The sequence below is a fragment of the Mytilus californianus genome, unplaced genomic scaffold (genome assembly GCF_021869535.1).
Source record: "Mytilus californianus isolate M0D057914Y unplaced genomic scaffold, xbMytCali1.0.p SCAF_11, whole genome shotgun sequence".
Classification (NCBI taxonomy): domain Eukaryota; kingdom Metazoa; phylum Mollusca; class Bivalvia; order Mytilida; family Mytilidae; genus Mytilus; species Mytilus californianus.
This window is the reverse complement of record NW_026262593.1, coordinates 44,173,811-44,188,899: the sequence shown is the minus strand read 5'-3', so window position 1 is coordinate 44,188,899 and position 15,089 is coordinate 44,173,811. Positions and strand designations below refer to the sequence as shown.

At 31.6% G+C, this 15,089-nt stretch overlaps 1 protein-coding gene across 2 annotated transcripts in view; it reads left to right on the top strand.

Moving 5' to 3' along the window:
• Positions 1–15,089, top strand: part of LOC127720144 (calsyntenin-1-like) — a 60,884-nt gene that overhangs the window by 36,323 nt on the left and 9,472 nt on the right. Inside the window, exons 5-13 of one of the 2 annotated variants that reach the window (XM_052226608.1) lie at positions 3,650–3,796; positions 4,382–4,570; positions 6,797–7,069; positions 8,191–8,372; positions 9,596–9,725; positions 10,469–10,623; positions 11,365–11,516; positions 12,388–12,566; positions 14,103–14,267. In XM_052226608.1, the coding sequence (XP_052082568.1) occupies positions 3,650–3,796; positions 4,382–4,570; positions 6,797–7,069; positions 8,191–8,372; positions 9,596–9,725; positions 10,469–10,623; positions 11,365–11,516; positions 12,388–12,566; positions 14,103–14,267 (1,572 nt within the window). Of the gene's footprint in view, positions 1–3,649; positions 3,797–4,381; positions 4,571–6,796; positions 7,070–8,190; positions 8,373–9,595; positions 9,726–10,468; positions 10,624–11,364; positions 11,517–12,387; positions 12,690–14,102; positions 14,268–15,089 lie in introns of both variants that reach the window. The other variant, XM_052226607.1, reaches the window with a different exon arrangement.

The window sequence follows — 15,089 nt, the reverse complement described above, 5'->3', positions numbered from 1 at the left end:
GCAAAAAAAGGGGAAAAACAAGGGTTTTTCCTGTTAAAGGACAATTGAGACAATTTAAAAGCAGTGTAAGGGAGGTAATCCAAATCAATTAAAGAACACTGTTTGATTACCTCCCATACACTGCTTGTAAATTATGTATGAAGAAATGATGATTGTCTTGAGGTGATTAGCTGTCAATTTATCTTTAGCAGTTACTATTAATAAATATTAATTTTAGCCATGACTATGTATGTCATTTTATATTTTAAAACTTTTATGATGTATTTAAATGGGTAGTTATGGTTACAAACTCCAATAGAAATTTGAATTGAGATACTGACCATATCTTGATGGAAAGACATTTTTTGGGGAATAAGGGAAAAGGGGGGGTGAAAAAAATTGGAGGGGGGACAATTTTTCTCATTTCAGGTTTCAGAAATTAAAAGAAAATTTATTCAAATATTTTTTTTTGGGGGTTAATATTCAACAGCATAGTGTATTGCACAAAAGCCAAAAACCGGGGTAAAATTAATTTTTTTTGGGGGGGGGGGGGGTTCAATTCGCAACAGCATAGTGTATTGCACAAAAGCAAATTTAGTTACAATCCAAATTCAGACCTATATCAAGCGTGAATATTGTGTCCATTTTGGCCCCAACTTTTCAGGGTTGGACATCTGCGGTTGTATCCAGCTGCGCTCAGCGAAGCAATTTATTGATATTTGGAATAGTCATTGTCATCTGAATAAGTACATGTATGTGTAGTAATTATTGAAAACAAATTAGTTAGCTATGAATGTCAAATCCAGTTGCTTCCAAATTCCATTTGTTTTTGGACCATTTATATTTTCTTTTAGACTTTTAAATTAGCAATGTTATGAGTTGTTGTTGGAAACCTATGGTGATTTTTTGTCCAATTTTATATCATTCAGAATGACATATGTTAGTATGCTTGGTGCGTTATCATTGGGGTACTTTATTTGAGTTGAGTCATATCTTTGCTGATCCCAGAAGTCATGTGTGCATAAAGCCATTATGCATGCACATAACAATATAAATGTGTCAAATAACATGAATAAAGGCTCATGATTCTGGAATTTTTTTAACAAAAAATAAAGACTGAAAAATGATTGATTCGAAATTTCAGAGTTAATATTGTAGAAACAATTTGCAGGCCACATATAGGTTTATGCGATTTCAGTTTCAGAGGAGTTGTGGCTCATAAAAAATTGCCACTGAATAAGTAGTATAGACTCGTAGTTTAGAGTAAAATACAATATTTGGGATATTCTATCTCAAAGAAAAGAGATACTGACTGACATGACTTGTTTACAGTCATGTGTTGGGAGGAAATTCATTTATCGTGTTTATGGACACATATATAAGCAATTATTTACAGGCTAATTTTATTTAGAAACCTTTTAGCATCAAATACTTAATCAAGCATTGACCTAGAGCTGAGGTGATCATACTAAATGCTGTCCAAGTACTTTAAGGCTTAAGAAGGCAACTAAATCTTTATTTTAAGTACTTTTTGGCTTCTTCAGAAGGCATCTATATCCTTATTAAGTACTATTATCATGATTATTATTAGACGGTACAACTCTGAGTACTACAGAAAAAACAAATTCAGCGTCATATTGATTTGTTTTGAAATTACCAATGATATAGACACTGGTATACTAATTGAATACGAATCGTGAAGTTATATTGATGGCTTAGGATCAATGAATGTTGTGATCTAAAGAAATGTGACTCATCTCTTGTATTTATAGAAGTACGTCTGAAATTGTAATGGGATGGGGGTATGAATATCTTCATTCTGAGGATTATTTTCTTTATTGCCGTAGATGAGTTGTCAAGAACTGTCATTCATCTCTTTAAAGCAATGAACTTTTCTGTTTTATGATGTGATTATGTTTTTGTATGACATATTCCTTATAGGATAGGTAGATAAGATTTCTAAAGAATCATTATGTCATGTATGTCTGCTTAGGGGTATTTTTTAATTTTTTTTATTCGAATAGAAAAATTGTAATAGTTACCTTTTTATTTTTTAATAGGGTTACATGAGTAGGGTATGGGCCCTAATTTGCCTCAAATATTTAGTCCATTAAATTGTTTCGAGTTAATGCATATACATGTTAGAAAGTAAAATCGAATGATTTTTGTAGCTTTAACATTTACACTCTAAAAGGGTAAAAAATTAGATTTTGATGAAAGCTGACTAAATATCCTGTTTTATCTGTCTAGAAAGTGAAATACCCAAGATTCAACAATATAAGTATTCAAGTTAGATGTGTTCTAACAAACCTTATTGTCAATTTATGCAATTTATGTTCTGATGGAAAGCTGCATTTTCTCAGAATTTTGCAGTCTATGCTAATTTTGATGTCATTTAAAGCAAACTTATTTTCTATTTAGTCATTATTTTAACTGTAATTCTTTGTGAAAACACCCATTAAATCCTAATTGGCCGAAAAATAAAAAATTGAATAGCGGCCATATAGGGGCCTTATCGAACTTACTCCTTTTGTAACATTGTACGTGTGCAGAAGTTTGAGTTTGTTTTTTCTAAATATTGATTTTAAGAACAATGTTTTCTGTAAGTGAAACGTATCTCCTCTGTTAGTTGTCATAATGAGGTAAAACTGTAATAGTTCTAATCAAATACTATCATGACTATGGGGGATGTTTTTCCAGTTTCATCACTTTGGATGAGTCATTTTGCGGAGTTGGCAAAATTTACCATAATTGTCCTGATGCTAATGTCGTCTTTCAGGACAATAAATAATTAGTTTTGTAATGTATCTCATAATTTCAATTACCAATTTTAATTGTTAACACTTAGGATATCAATGAAAGTGCCATTTCTTACATAACAATTACACAACAGACATGACAAAATAAGTACATGTAATTAGATGTTTGAGATTATAGCAGAATGCTCAGTTTTGTTATAGCAGGATAATGAGGTTTGTAAATAATGGGAGGTTTTGGGTATAGATTTTCTCTGAACTGAAAAAAAAACCCAAATATTCTGAAGAATTTAGATGCCCATCCTTATCCATGTAAGGCTGTATATAAAATATGGATTTCATCTTTAGAGATTTTGAAAATAAAGCTGAATATGACATGTTCCACATACTGTGGATTCAGTTTTTTTTTTTTTGGGTGGGGGGTGTCTGATTTTTCATTGATTGGGAAAAAGTCGTATTTTCGTGGATATTTGATTTTGAAAAAGTTTGTATATATTAACCTATAGAAAATTTATAAGTTGTTGAACCAGTGTTCTCCTCAGATATTTCATTTAGCATCCTGGTAAACAGGGGGAATTGAAATACCATCTTGTTTCTAAAAATTATAACATCACATCCATAACATAATCTATAAGAAAACCAATTCAGATAACATCACATTCTAGCAATATAGCATCACATTACATTGATGCTAAAAGGCCCTGGGGAGAACACTGGTTGAACATTTGAATTTGTGGTTTCCTTTTTTAACAACAAATATTGGTACTCATGAACATGATGAATAATTAGAAATTCACAGTTTTAAAGAAAAAAAATCAATTTAGAAATAATTATAAGAAGGTCTATTGACATAGATGCTCAAAAGTTTTGGATAAAAAGTTACTTTTTTAAAAGAATTAAATTATATTTTTCAGGAACTGTTAAGAATACAAGGGCATTATATTACAATGAAATGCATAGCTACATTATACAAGTGGTGGCCAAAGACTGTGGAGGCAAGAAATCTAAACCAATCTCTATCAATATCAGAGTTAAGGAAGTCTGTAAAAATGGATGGAAAGGTGAGATCATATAAGATATTTAATGGAAGCTACATGTATTACAAGAACTAACCCCTACTTCAGTGAACAGTACATCTTAACAAGAACTATTGGCTTAGTGTTCCTATTTTGGATTGAGCTTTGGCATTTTAACTAAAAAAAACTAAAAACAAACCAAAGAAAAGAAACTAAAGAAAAGATAAAAAATTAAGATTAAACACAAAATAAAAAATATATATTCATAATTGAATGCACATCTTAATTTGTTTGCTATTTTTTTTAACTCAGCATATTAAAGAATTTAAACTGGACCCCCCCCCCCCCCCCCCCCCACACACACACACACCAAAAAAACCCCAAAAAGATACACAAAACAACACAAAACAAAAACAAAACAATAAAAAAACCTAAAAGATAGAACAGAAATAATAAATATCACTAAAAAAGTTGTATTATGATATCATTGGCCCTTAATAATTGTTTCAGACATTGGTTCCTGGATTATCTTGTTAATTAATAAAGTTACAAACAGCTATACAGCAGCAAAGAGTTGTAGTTTTAAGATTTTGAAAAATCATTTTCAAAGGCAATTTTATTTTATTACAGATTTTCCATCAGCAATGGAATATTTGCCCCAGTCTGGAGCCCAGAAGATAGCTCCTCATGCCAGCCTGGATTGGTGTGATGCCTGTGTGCCAGAGAAAGTCAGCCTAAAGATGCATCTGGCTACAAAACATATCGGTAAAGGATGTGATAGAGACACGTACTCTATAGCTTCACAGAGGAAACTATGTGGTAAGGATCACTTCAGTTTTATTATTGAAAAAAAAAAATGTGGTATGATTGCCAATGAGACGACTCTCCACCAGAGATCAAATGACATAAGTGAGCAATTATAGGTCATTGTATGGCCTTCAACAAGGAGCAAAATTAATACTGTATTACAAATCTATAAAAGGTTCTGAAATGACAAATGTAAAACAATTCAAACAAGAAAACTAACGGCCTGATTTATGTACAAAACAATAAATGATAAACAAATATGATACACAGCAACAAACGACAACCACTGAATTAAAGGCTCTTGACTTGGGACAGGAATATACCAAAGTCTTTTATTGGATTTTGAAATTCAAAAACATCAAGACAAGAAAATTTTGTAAGAAAACATTGCCATGGAAAAATGCAAAGGATGGCACAATAACATGATGATATGGATAAAATGACATGTGGGGTTTATGCCAATGAGGAAGCAACCTAACAACACAAAAAAACCAAAAGCCATAGTTCAACATATGGTCTTATCCAAAAGACAGGTGTCTATACAACATGTTCGCTTTTCATTGTGTAATGATTTTAGTCATTTTACAATGGCTATTGCTAGACCTGGGATTACTTTTCTGAATCTCTGAATTAAATATTTTGACTTGTATGGTGGAATAAGTAATTGTATTGAATTCTCTGACTGATTTGTCCAGGTTGTAGGCAGGAATTGAAGTCTTATTGGTTGCTAAGATATAGTCCATCAGAATATGTTTTATAGAATAAGATTGCACTTTTGTACCTTCTGTTTATGTATTGTAAGTCATTCACATTTGAAATTTGTGAAAAGGAAATTTTTTTAAAGAACTGTCATGTATCTTATAGGTCTTTAAAAGGAAATTATCAGGCATACCTGCCAACTGTCACTATTTGCAGGGGATTTCCCCCATGAAGGCTCCTAATTGGTAAATTTGAAAGAGCAATTTTGTCCACAATTTAAAACAAAACAATCAATTTTACCATGAATATAGGATTATAAAAGTATGAAGAAGCAAATAAACAAACATTGAAATAAATTTGAAAGCCCCTTTAAAGGTTTTTTAGGACTATGAGAGCCATCTTGCATGTAAAACCCCCTTGGGCATTTTGAAATGTTGGCAGGTATGATCAGGATAGTTATTGATTGTAGTACTGGAACCATTTTCATTGTGGAATGTGACAATACTAATACTCTTGACAAAATATTGATTATCTGATCATGAAAGATGTAGACCTATTGCATAATTGATGTTTGTATTTCTAGATTTTCAAATTCAAATTCAAATTTAAAGTACATTAATCCAATTTCTTTTAGTTGTATTATGATATTGTCATGCTGAATGCTTAAGGTGTCACATCATCTTATTTGTATATATAGTTGTATTTTCTGCATCTGTGGTATCAAAAATTCATTGTTTGTAGATCACTTTAGTCGCACCCCTCTCGTGATAAATTTTTTTGCTGTAGTAGAAAGTTATCATTTAAATTTGCAACAAATGGGCGTGACTACTGTGGATTCATTAATAGGGAACTAATTTTCATAGATTTCATGAAATCGGTTAACCACAAGTTTTAGACTTCAACGAAATACAATTTCCCTAAAGGCTTGTTAATAGAATTTGCTCAAACCATGGAAACACAATGTTTCCCTATCCACGAAAATTTGGTACTACGGCAGTAAATGAGTCCACAGTAGTGTTATTGTTTTGTTAGTCCCTTACAGACAAAGTCAAAGTTGAAGGGAACTTTAGGTTTGCACTCCGTCTGTCTGTCTGGCAAATCAGTTTTGTCTGTCTGTCTGTCTGTCTGTCTGTCAGTCTGGCAAATCAGTTTTCCACACCTTTTTTCTTTATGCTTGAAGATATTTGATTTGATATTTGGTATATTATTTTATCATGACAAGTTTCAGATCAAGTTCGAATTTTGTTCCGGTCTGATGATTTTGTGCAGAGTTATGGTCCTTGGACTTAAAAAATTCATTTAAACAATCAGTTTTCCACACTTTTTTTCGTCATGCTTGGAGATATTGACTTGATATTTGTTATATAGTTTACAACATGACAAGTTATAGATTAAGTCAGCATTTTGTTTCAGTACAATAAATTTTAACCGGTAGGGAACTATGTATTGCCATGCAATACTCTCAGAATGCTTGTTTAATTTTTGATTTATTTTTAACATTTTCCCCTTTGTGATGGCATATATATTTTTATTTTCCAGGTGCCAGTGGTGAGAGTATAGACTTATTACCATCTCCGGGAGTGGGTACAGGATGGACCAAAAATCTGCCCACTGATGACGGCAAGGAAAGTGACCAGATCTTCTATTTCGATGGAAAGACAAATGCTGTTGAGGTCCCTAAGGCTTCATTCAACCACACATTACACAAACATTTTACAATTTCTACATGGATGAAACACACTTTTTCAGAAGACACAGAATCAAAAAAGAAGACACAAAAGGAACATATTTTATGTAACAGTGATGGGGATGGTAAGATTTTTTGTTTTCAAGTGTGCATTAAAGTGTGTATTTAAGTGTGTATTTCATTGAAAAAGATTAAACACAGCTGAATGCACCACAGATGAGGAGGATTTTACTCGTTCGACATATGCCAAGTCCGGGGGGGGGGGGGGGGGGGGGGGGGGGGGTATATGAGTGGCAAAAGAGAGGGGGAAGATACCTAAAGGGATATTCAGACTCATATGCGATTGACATCGCCATGGCAAAAAAAAACACACACAAAAGACAAACAACAGTCTACAAAACACAACACAGAAAACTAAAGACTGAGTAACACTATCTCCAACAAAACCTGTAGGTGATCACAGGTGCTCTGGAAGGGTAAGCATATCCTGCTCCACATCATGTGGCACAATTCCAGCTTGTATACTCTAGTTATCCCATTGAACAGAAATGATAAAAGAAAGCAAACTCAGATAAACATCTATACAAGTTTTTTTTATGAAAGAAGAGACAGCAATTGAAATGTGTGGCCTAGCCAATATGGAAAAGATAAAATTCATGTAAACTGGTGTTCTTCAGATATGACATAATAAACATAGATATAGAATCAAATAATAATCATGTAATTGTTTGAGTGGAAGAAGATTAGGTTTCTTGTCTTGTTACAGGAGTATTTAACAATATTCTCTTACTTTCAGTTTCAATTTTAAGGTAGAATTTGTCAGGTTATGTTAGATTTAAAATGTAAAGAGAACCAATTTAAAAAAAAACATATTTTGATGCCTCATATTACACATGTTTATCAACTTTTTTGTATTAACTTGAAGAAGAAGATGTTGAGTAAACATCAACGAGACAGCACCTGAACATATTGTGTTGATGAAAAAAGCCATCTAGATGGAATTTGTGCACTAAGATAGTATCTTTACATATCATTTTGATAAGAATTGATGTGCAAATAATTTTTGTAGCTTTCTGTTTTGTTGGATCACTGCCTCAGTGGCATATACACCCAATATCTCCTTTTATTAATATCTAAAGTTTTCCATACAACTTGCAACAATGGACAGCCATTCACAATTTTTACAAGCATTTAACACTTTTTATAATTGAAATGATTATAATATTACATGTGTAAATGTTAACAGGAATGGACAGACATCATTATTCCATGTTTGTACATGGAGAGAAATTTGTTTTCTTACTGAGACGTGAAGCAGAGGATGAAACGGACATGGATGTGTTTAAACCAGCTGAGTGGAGGTGGCACATACCACAGATCAATGATAACGAGTGGCATCATTATGCTGTCAGTGTGGACTTCCCTGAGGTAATACCACTATTTGTAAATTTAGTGCATAGTTCACGAATACTGTCATTTCTTTCATTTGATGCTTGTTTTTTACCAATTATAATTTCTTCCAATTATAAATGACAGTTACGATATGAAAAACATCACATCATCAGATTTTGTCAACAAATGTTTTATCTACCTTAATTAGAAGTGGTGTTAGTTGCCATATTATAACTGTTATTTAATCTTAAGACTTGTAGCAGTCATTGGCTTTCTAAATTAAAATGTTTGGAGGCACCAAAGCATGAAAATATCCCAATCTGGGGATTGTCTTATGGAAATCAATTTGAATAGGAAACTCCACAGTGTATTTATATTTATAAGCAAACAAATTATTTTTCCTAAATAGGAAATGTTTTTCGTGCACATAGATGATTTTCACATAAATTTAGCTAAGACCTAAATCACCTGGGAATATTTCTTAATCAGGTATAGACAATTCATGTTTAACTAACATCTTGATTGGTAGTGCCTGATTAGAATCGTGATATATTGTTTCAATACCAAACATACATTTCCTCCTGATCCTTGTATTTAACTAATTTACTCAGTTTACGGTGGCTTTGATTTGACAGAACAAATAGCACACATATTAAATGTCGACGAAAATTGAAGTATTGATAAGTTTAACAGATAATGTTGGGCTGTGAATGTACATGTATACCAAGATACTAGTAAGTCTGGAATATCAGAGGAATCTTTTTCCAAAGAAAATGTCTTAAATTTTTGGCAAAAATTGAGGATAAGAATGTAAGTAAAATAGAGAAAATGAGGTGAAAAAAGAGGATATGAAAAATAAAATGATTTAATTTAAGTACTTATATATATTGGTTATTTGTTTTTCGGTTAGATGATATATTGATTTTGATTTTGATTTTTTGATTTTTTGTGTTTTTAACGCCACTTTTAATCACTGCTTTTGGGCTATTACGTGGCGGCCAGTTTTTATTGGTGGAGGAAGCTGGAGTGCCTGGGGAAAACCACGACCATCGATAGGAAAACTGACAATCCTAGTCAATTAAGATTGGAGTCGAGTGCACCCGCACGAGCGGGGTTTGAACTCACAACCTCAGTGTTAACTGGCTAGTGATTACAGTAGTAACTACTTAGACCACTCGGCCACCGAGGCCCTGATGATATATTGATGGGATGTTACTGTTCCCAGATTTTTAATTAAATATTGGTCATTTTATTTCTAGGTTAGATTATATATCGATGGTATGCTTCTGATCCCAGATACTTCTAATGAAGAAATCTTAGATGACTGGCCAATCCATAATTCAAAGAAAGTCCATTTTACAAAACTTGTTGTTGGAGCCTGTTGGCAAGGTAAGAAGGAAATTAAATATTGAAGAACATTTGCGCATAATTTATGTTACATTTGTAATAGTTCAATATTCAGATTTTGAAATTGTAAAATGGGCAAAATAAGCTTATAATAACCAAAACAATAATACATGGAAAGGATACAAGAAATATTGGATGGTACAACATACCCCACCAACCACTGACTCCTCCAAGAAAATAGATGTACAAATACAAAGACAAAGGAACACCACATTCAAAGTAGAGTACTGTGATTCAATTATAATTCGTGGAATACTAATTTTCTTTGATTCTGTGTTTATAGGTTAACAAAAAATTCAAATGTTCAGCCAAGTACAAATTAACCATAGGATTGTATGCAGATTTTGTCAAAACCACAAAATCAAATATCTAAGAAACTACAATTTTCCCTCTTATCCAAGAAAATTGGTATTCACAAAAATAATCCACAGTAAATCAAATAGAAAAGTAAAAAAAATGCTTTAAATTCCATTTTGATAAAATTGTACAAATTGTAGATCAGTGGTTGTAATAAACGTATTTACACTTTTTGTATTTAGCTGAATTTTGTCTCTGAATGACCTTAGATCTGCTTCGAATAACCTTCTGACGTCAAGCAACAATCACTTTTTAGTTGTGACGTCAAATTTTTTAAATTGTGATGTCAAATTTTATGTAATGGTGAACAAATTTATATACAAGTGTAAATACATCTATTGTAAAGATTATTTACATATTTTTTGCAGGAAAAGAAAATGAATTTGGTAAATATTTCCATGGATATTTAGCTGGATTGTCTATACTGAAGGATAAAACAGAGAGTGAAAGAGTTATCAGATGTTTAAATGACTGTAAAGAAAACTTAGAATTTCATGCTCTGTCAGAAATGGAAAGTGGTACAGTAAGTATAAGTTTTCACAGGTAACATAACCCTGCCACATGGTCATGTGCCTGGTCCAAATCAGGAACCTTGTTGGTATTAAAATAATGAGATGTTGTATGATTGCCAATGAGACAACTATCCAGCAGAGTCAAAATGACTTGGATGTAAGCAACTATAGGTCACAGTAGGGCCTTTAACAATAAACAAAACCCCTAGTCAGCTTTTAAAGGCCCCAACATGACAAAATGAGAAACAATTCATATGAGGAGACCAATGGCCTGATTAATAACAGAACACAAACAGTTGTCTTTTGTTTTGTTCTAAAGTTTCTTGTCTTTAGTGAATTTACAATACACGATATTCTGATGGGTCATTTGGATCATTTGGGAGGAAAACGTGTCATTGGATATTGTGATTTAAAGATATGTGCTTTTCTGAGGTCAATTTTTCTGGGAAAAAGCACCAATTAGAAGCTTAAATTGCCCAGAATTTGCCCCCCCCCCCCCCCCCCCCCAAAAAAAAAAGAATTTTATTTAAAATCAAAATTCTGCATTTATTGATGCTATTAAAAATTATGATGAGATTGTCCAGAATGCAAAATATATGAAAATAATTGAAATGTATTTGAATTTGTAATGGATACATATGATGTTCTGAAGTATGCTAGTCAAATAATGTTAAATTTTATACTTTGAGAAATAAAACAGAAATATAAACATCAAAATCAATGTTGTACATACAATTGATTTGTAATTTCAGTCTGTAAGCTTCAACAGTGAAATGACAGAGTTCAGTATTACCAGTCATAATATTACTGAAGTAGAGAGACTGCTGCATGAAGTATCATATATCAACTCCAGACGATATCCTACACCCGGCAGACGTAATATTGATATGAGGACTTCTATCTTGTAAGTAATAAAACACAATCCAATTGAAGAGTAGGAAATACATATATATTTTTACAAAAGTAAACATCTGTTTTACAATAATCAGTATATTTTGATTGATTGATTTATTAATTGGTTGACAAATGCTTTACACAAATAACTTTCTATTTAGAAAAAACCCAATTCCAATTTTCCTAACACATTCTCTGTAATATCATTTCTGAAATAAGATTTAACAGTTGAAATTGATTGATTGATTGATTGATTGATTAATTGTTGGTATTAAACTAAAACATAAAGAAGCAGAGAAACATTACATCATAATTGAATTTTGACCAATGATCAAACGAGAACAATTGAATCTCACATTAATTTAAGAATAAAATGAAAAACCATTCAGGAAAGTATAACTAGGCTAAAATAAAGAAATGCAATTCTGCTATATTATCCAAATGGGGACAATGCATGTTCAACCTTTAACTCTGAAGTTCAAGAGACTGAAGAGAATATATGCTAATCACTAAGTTAAATCTCAAAATATCTTTCAAAAATATTATTTGACTGTATTAGAGATTATCTGCTGTTATCTCTATTTTGGGTATTTTTCCTTTGATCTATTTTTGTGAAAATTTTTCATATCATGCTACTTGCTTGAGATAGAAAATTATCGCTAGAAACTAAGGACGCACATGCCATTGTCAATATAAACATCTATGTCATCATAGGCAAAATTATTATAAACAATTTATCAACGGTCTTTCAAAGTTAAGCTTGTTTCTCAGCCACATTTTATCTCAGGGCTGTCACCCTTTGATGAGATTGTATCTGAGAAACACCCTCTAGTATGAAAAACCATCAATAATCTATAGTTATACATTTAATTTTTTTCCAGATGTAAAGAGAAAGAGACCATTCTACCTCTATCTGAGAGTTACATAATGGTACAACAATCTGCTCAACCAACCTTAACCATCCAAGGAAAGTCAAATATAGATGCTTCCGTCAAAGATCTGAAAGCTGGACGTAGAATATTTGAAGATATTGGCATCAATGTCGACATGCATATTCAAGGTGACTTTGTGGATGAAATTTTGGATGATGGGAATAATGCGGTTCAGGACGACTTAAATAATTTAAATTATAGAGCTAAAGCTTATAAGATGCAGAAGAAATTAGAGAAAAAATTAAAATTACGTAAGTATGGCTCAGTAACGTAAGGACAAGAAGAACCAAACGTAAGCATTTTCACATCGGTATTCAAGGAATCTGCACAGGATCAGAACTCTCGGTCTTTAAGCTTTACTCATTACTCCAAGTACAAAATTTGTGCTCAAAATACCAAATCCAGTATTTTGTTTGGTTGAATTCTAACTCTGATTACTGTAATCATACTCAAAATTTGTGTAACTGCAAGGCCAGAACTTATTTTATGGTTCAAAATTGTGTATAATTTTTCAAAAACTGTTTTAAAAAAAAATCAAATTTTAAAGTTTTTCAATAAATTATGTTAAACCAGTTCCAATAAGGATGTTAAAAAGAAACACTGAATTAGTTATTCTCTGTGCATTTTCTTAGAATTACTAGTGCATGCTTATGTGATGGGGCAGCAAATTCTATAGAGCTTTCTTGCTTTTTCAGTTTAGATTATTTGTCTTCAAAAACAGTGCTTACTGCATAAATAAATATTTGGTTTTGGAGAATATCTTGTTTTTGACATGTTTTTATAGAATTATTTTGTTTTATGATTGGACAATTTTATACTATTCAGTAAAGCATAAAATTTTTTCTTAGTAAAGCTTAGTTCATTTCTTTTTTTAAAAAAAAACCATTATGTCAAATTTTGGAAAATTTTCTAACTGAATCGATAAATGTTACGGAAGATAGTGTTGCCGTAGTTGTTTTTATGTGCTATTGCTCAAAGTAAAATAGGGCAAAACATTTGAAAAATTTTCGGGATAACAAAAAGGTTCAAGAATACACTTTAAAAGTTTTTTTTAACAGTTTGAATTTTACTCTATATTCTATATAAAGATGCAAATCTAAATTTGATATTCATTTATGATATTGATGATTATTTGTCAACTTGTTAAATTTTGGATATTGTAAATCACCTTATTTTCGCAGACAATTTTTTTCGTATTGAGTCCTTTCTATCCATTTTTGTGACAGTTTATGCCCGAGATTTTCTAATTTTCATAACATACATGTATTTAAATAAGAAAAGATTCAAGTTTTACATATTGGCGATGATCTATATTGATGTTATTTTTCCACTTTCAAAAGTTGTGAAATTTAGTTGGTTTACAGCATTAATTAGCATAGATGAAATGTGCCCTTTAAGAAGAAGGTTTACAGCTTTAATTAGCATAGATGAAATGTGCCCTTTAAGAAGAAGGTTTACAGCTTTAATTAGCATAGATGAAATGTGCCCTTTAAGAAGAAGGTTTACAGCATTAATTAGCATAGATGAAATGTGCCCTTTAAGAAGAAGGTTTACAGCATTAATTAGCATAGATGAAATGTGCCCTTTAAGAAGAAGGTTTACAGCTTTAATTAGCATAGATGAAATGTGCCCTTTAAGAAGAAATGTATGATGTATTTTATTAGAAAAAACCGTGCCAGACGATGCCCTGCTACTGGACAGATGTACAATTAAAGCAGAGCCTCCACTTGATTTCCACGTAGAGCATATGACAGTCCCTGTAGACATCATGTCACAATTCAACATGAAATTAGAATCCAGTGAAACAAACAGTGGATTACAAATTACAAGTAAGGATATATGATATGAATAGTCATTGTTATTTATGAGCTACTTCTATTAGTTGATTTTATTATATCTTGAAGGGTTGTTTGCAGAATTTGCTAAAACAATGAAATAAGTCTTCACAAAGATGAAATTTTTCTTCAATCCCCAAACATTTGTATCCATGAAAATAAAGGAATCTGCATACAATACACTTAAAGAACGATACAAGAGAATATTTGATACATGGGTAATATTAAAGTGTCAGATATTCTATGTATTTCAAACAAGAAAACTCTATGTACTTGCCTTTATTGATGTTAACTTTCCAATACGGAAAACCTTTCAACAACAGTCTTTCAGGTGAAACTAAGGTATATTTTGTATTGTACAACAATTACAAAAAGAAATCTATCATTTATTAAAATCTTATGTTTTTGGTCTAATATCTAGGAAATCAATTCTGATTCAATGCTTCCTTTATCGATGTTGACTTTTGAATACGGAACAGCCATCATCATCAATATTTCAGATGACACTAATGTGTACTTGGTATATGTTTTGAATAAAAATCAAAAATAAATATTTATCACATTACTTCTTGTATAAGAATATTCAATGGTGTAATATGGAGGATATTGAAGTTCATATCATACATCATACAAGATTGATCATTATTAGTTATTATTGATATTACTGGTATGAGCTGTGCTGATACTCAGCAATTTAGGTTTTTTATTCACTCAGTCTGTATTTTCGCTTATTTCATGAACACGTCAAATGCATGAATAATTTGTAAAAATCAATGATGTGAAGGATACCATTTTCATTTGATGCAGGATTTTAAG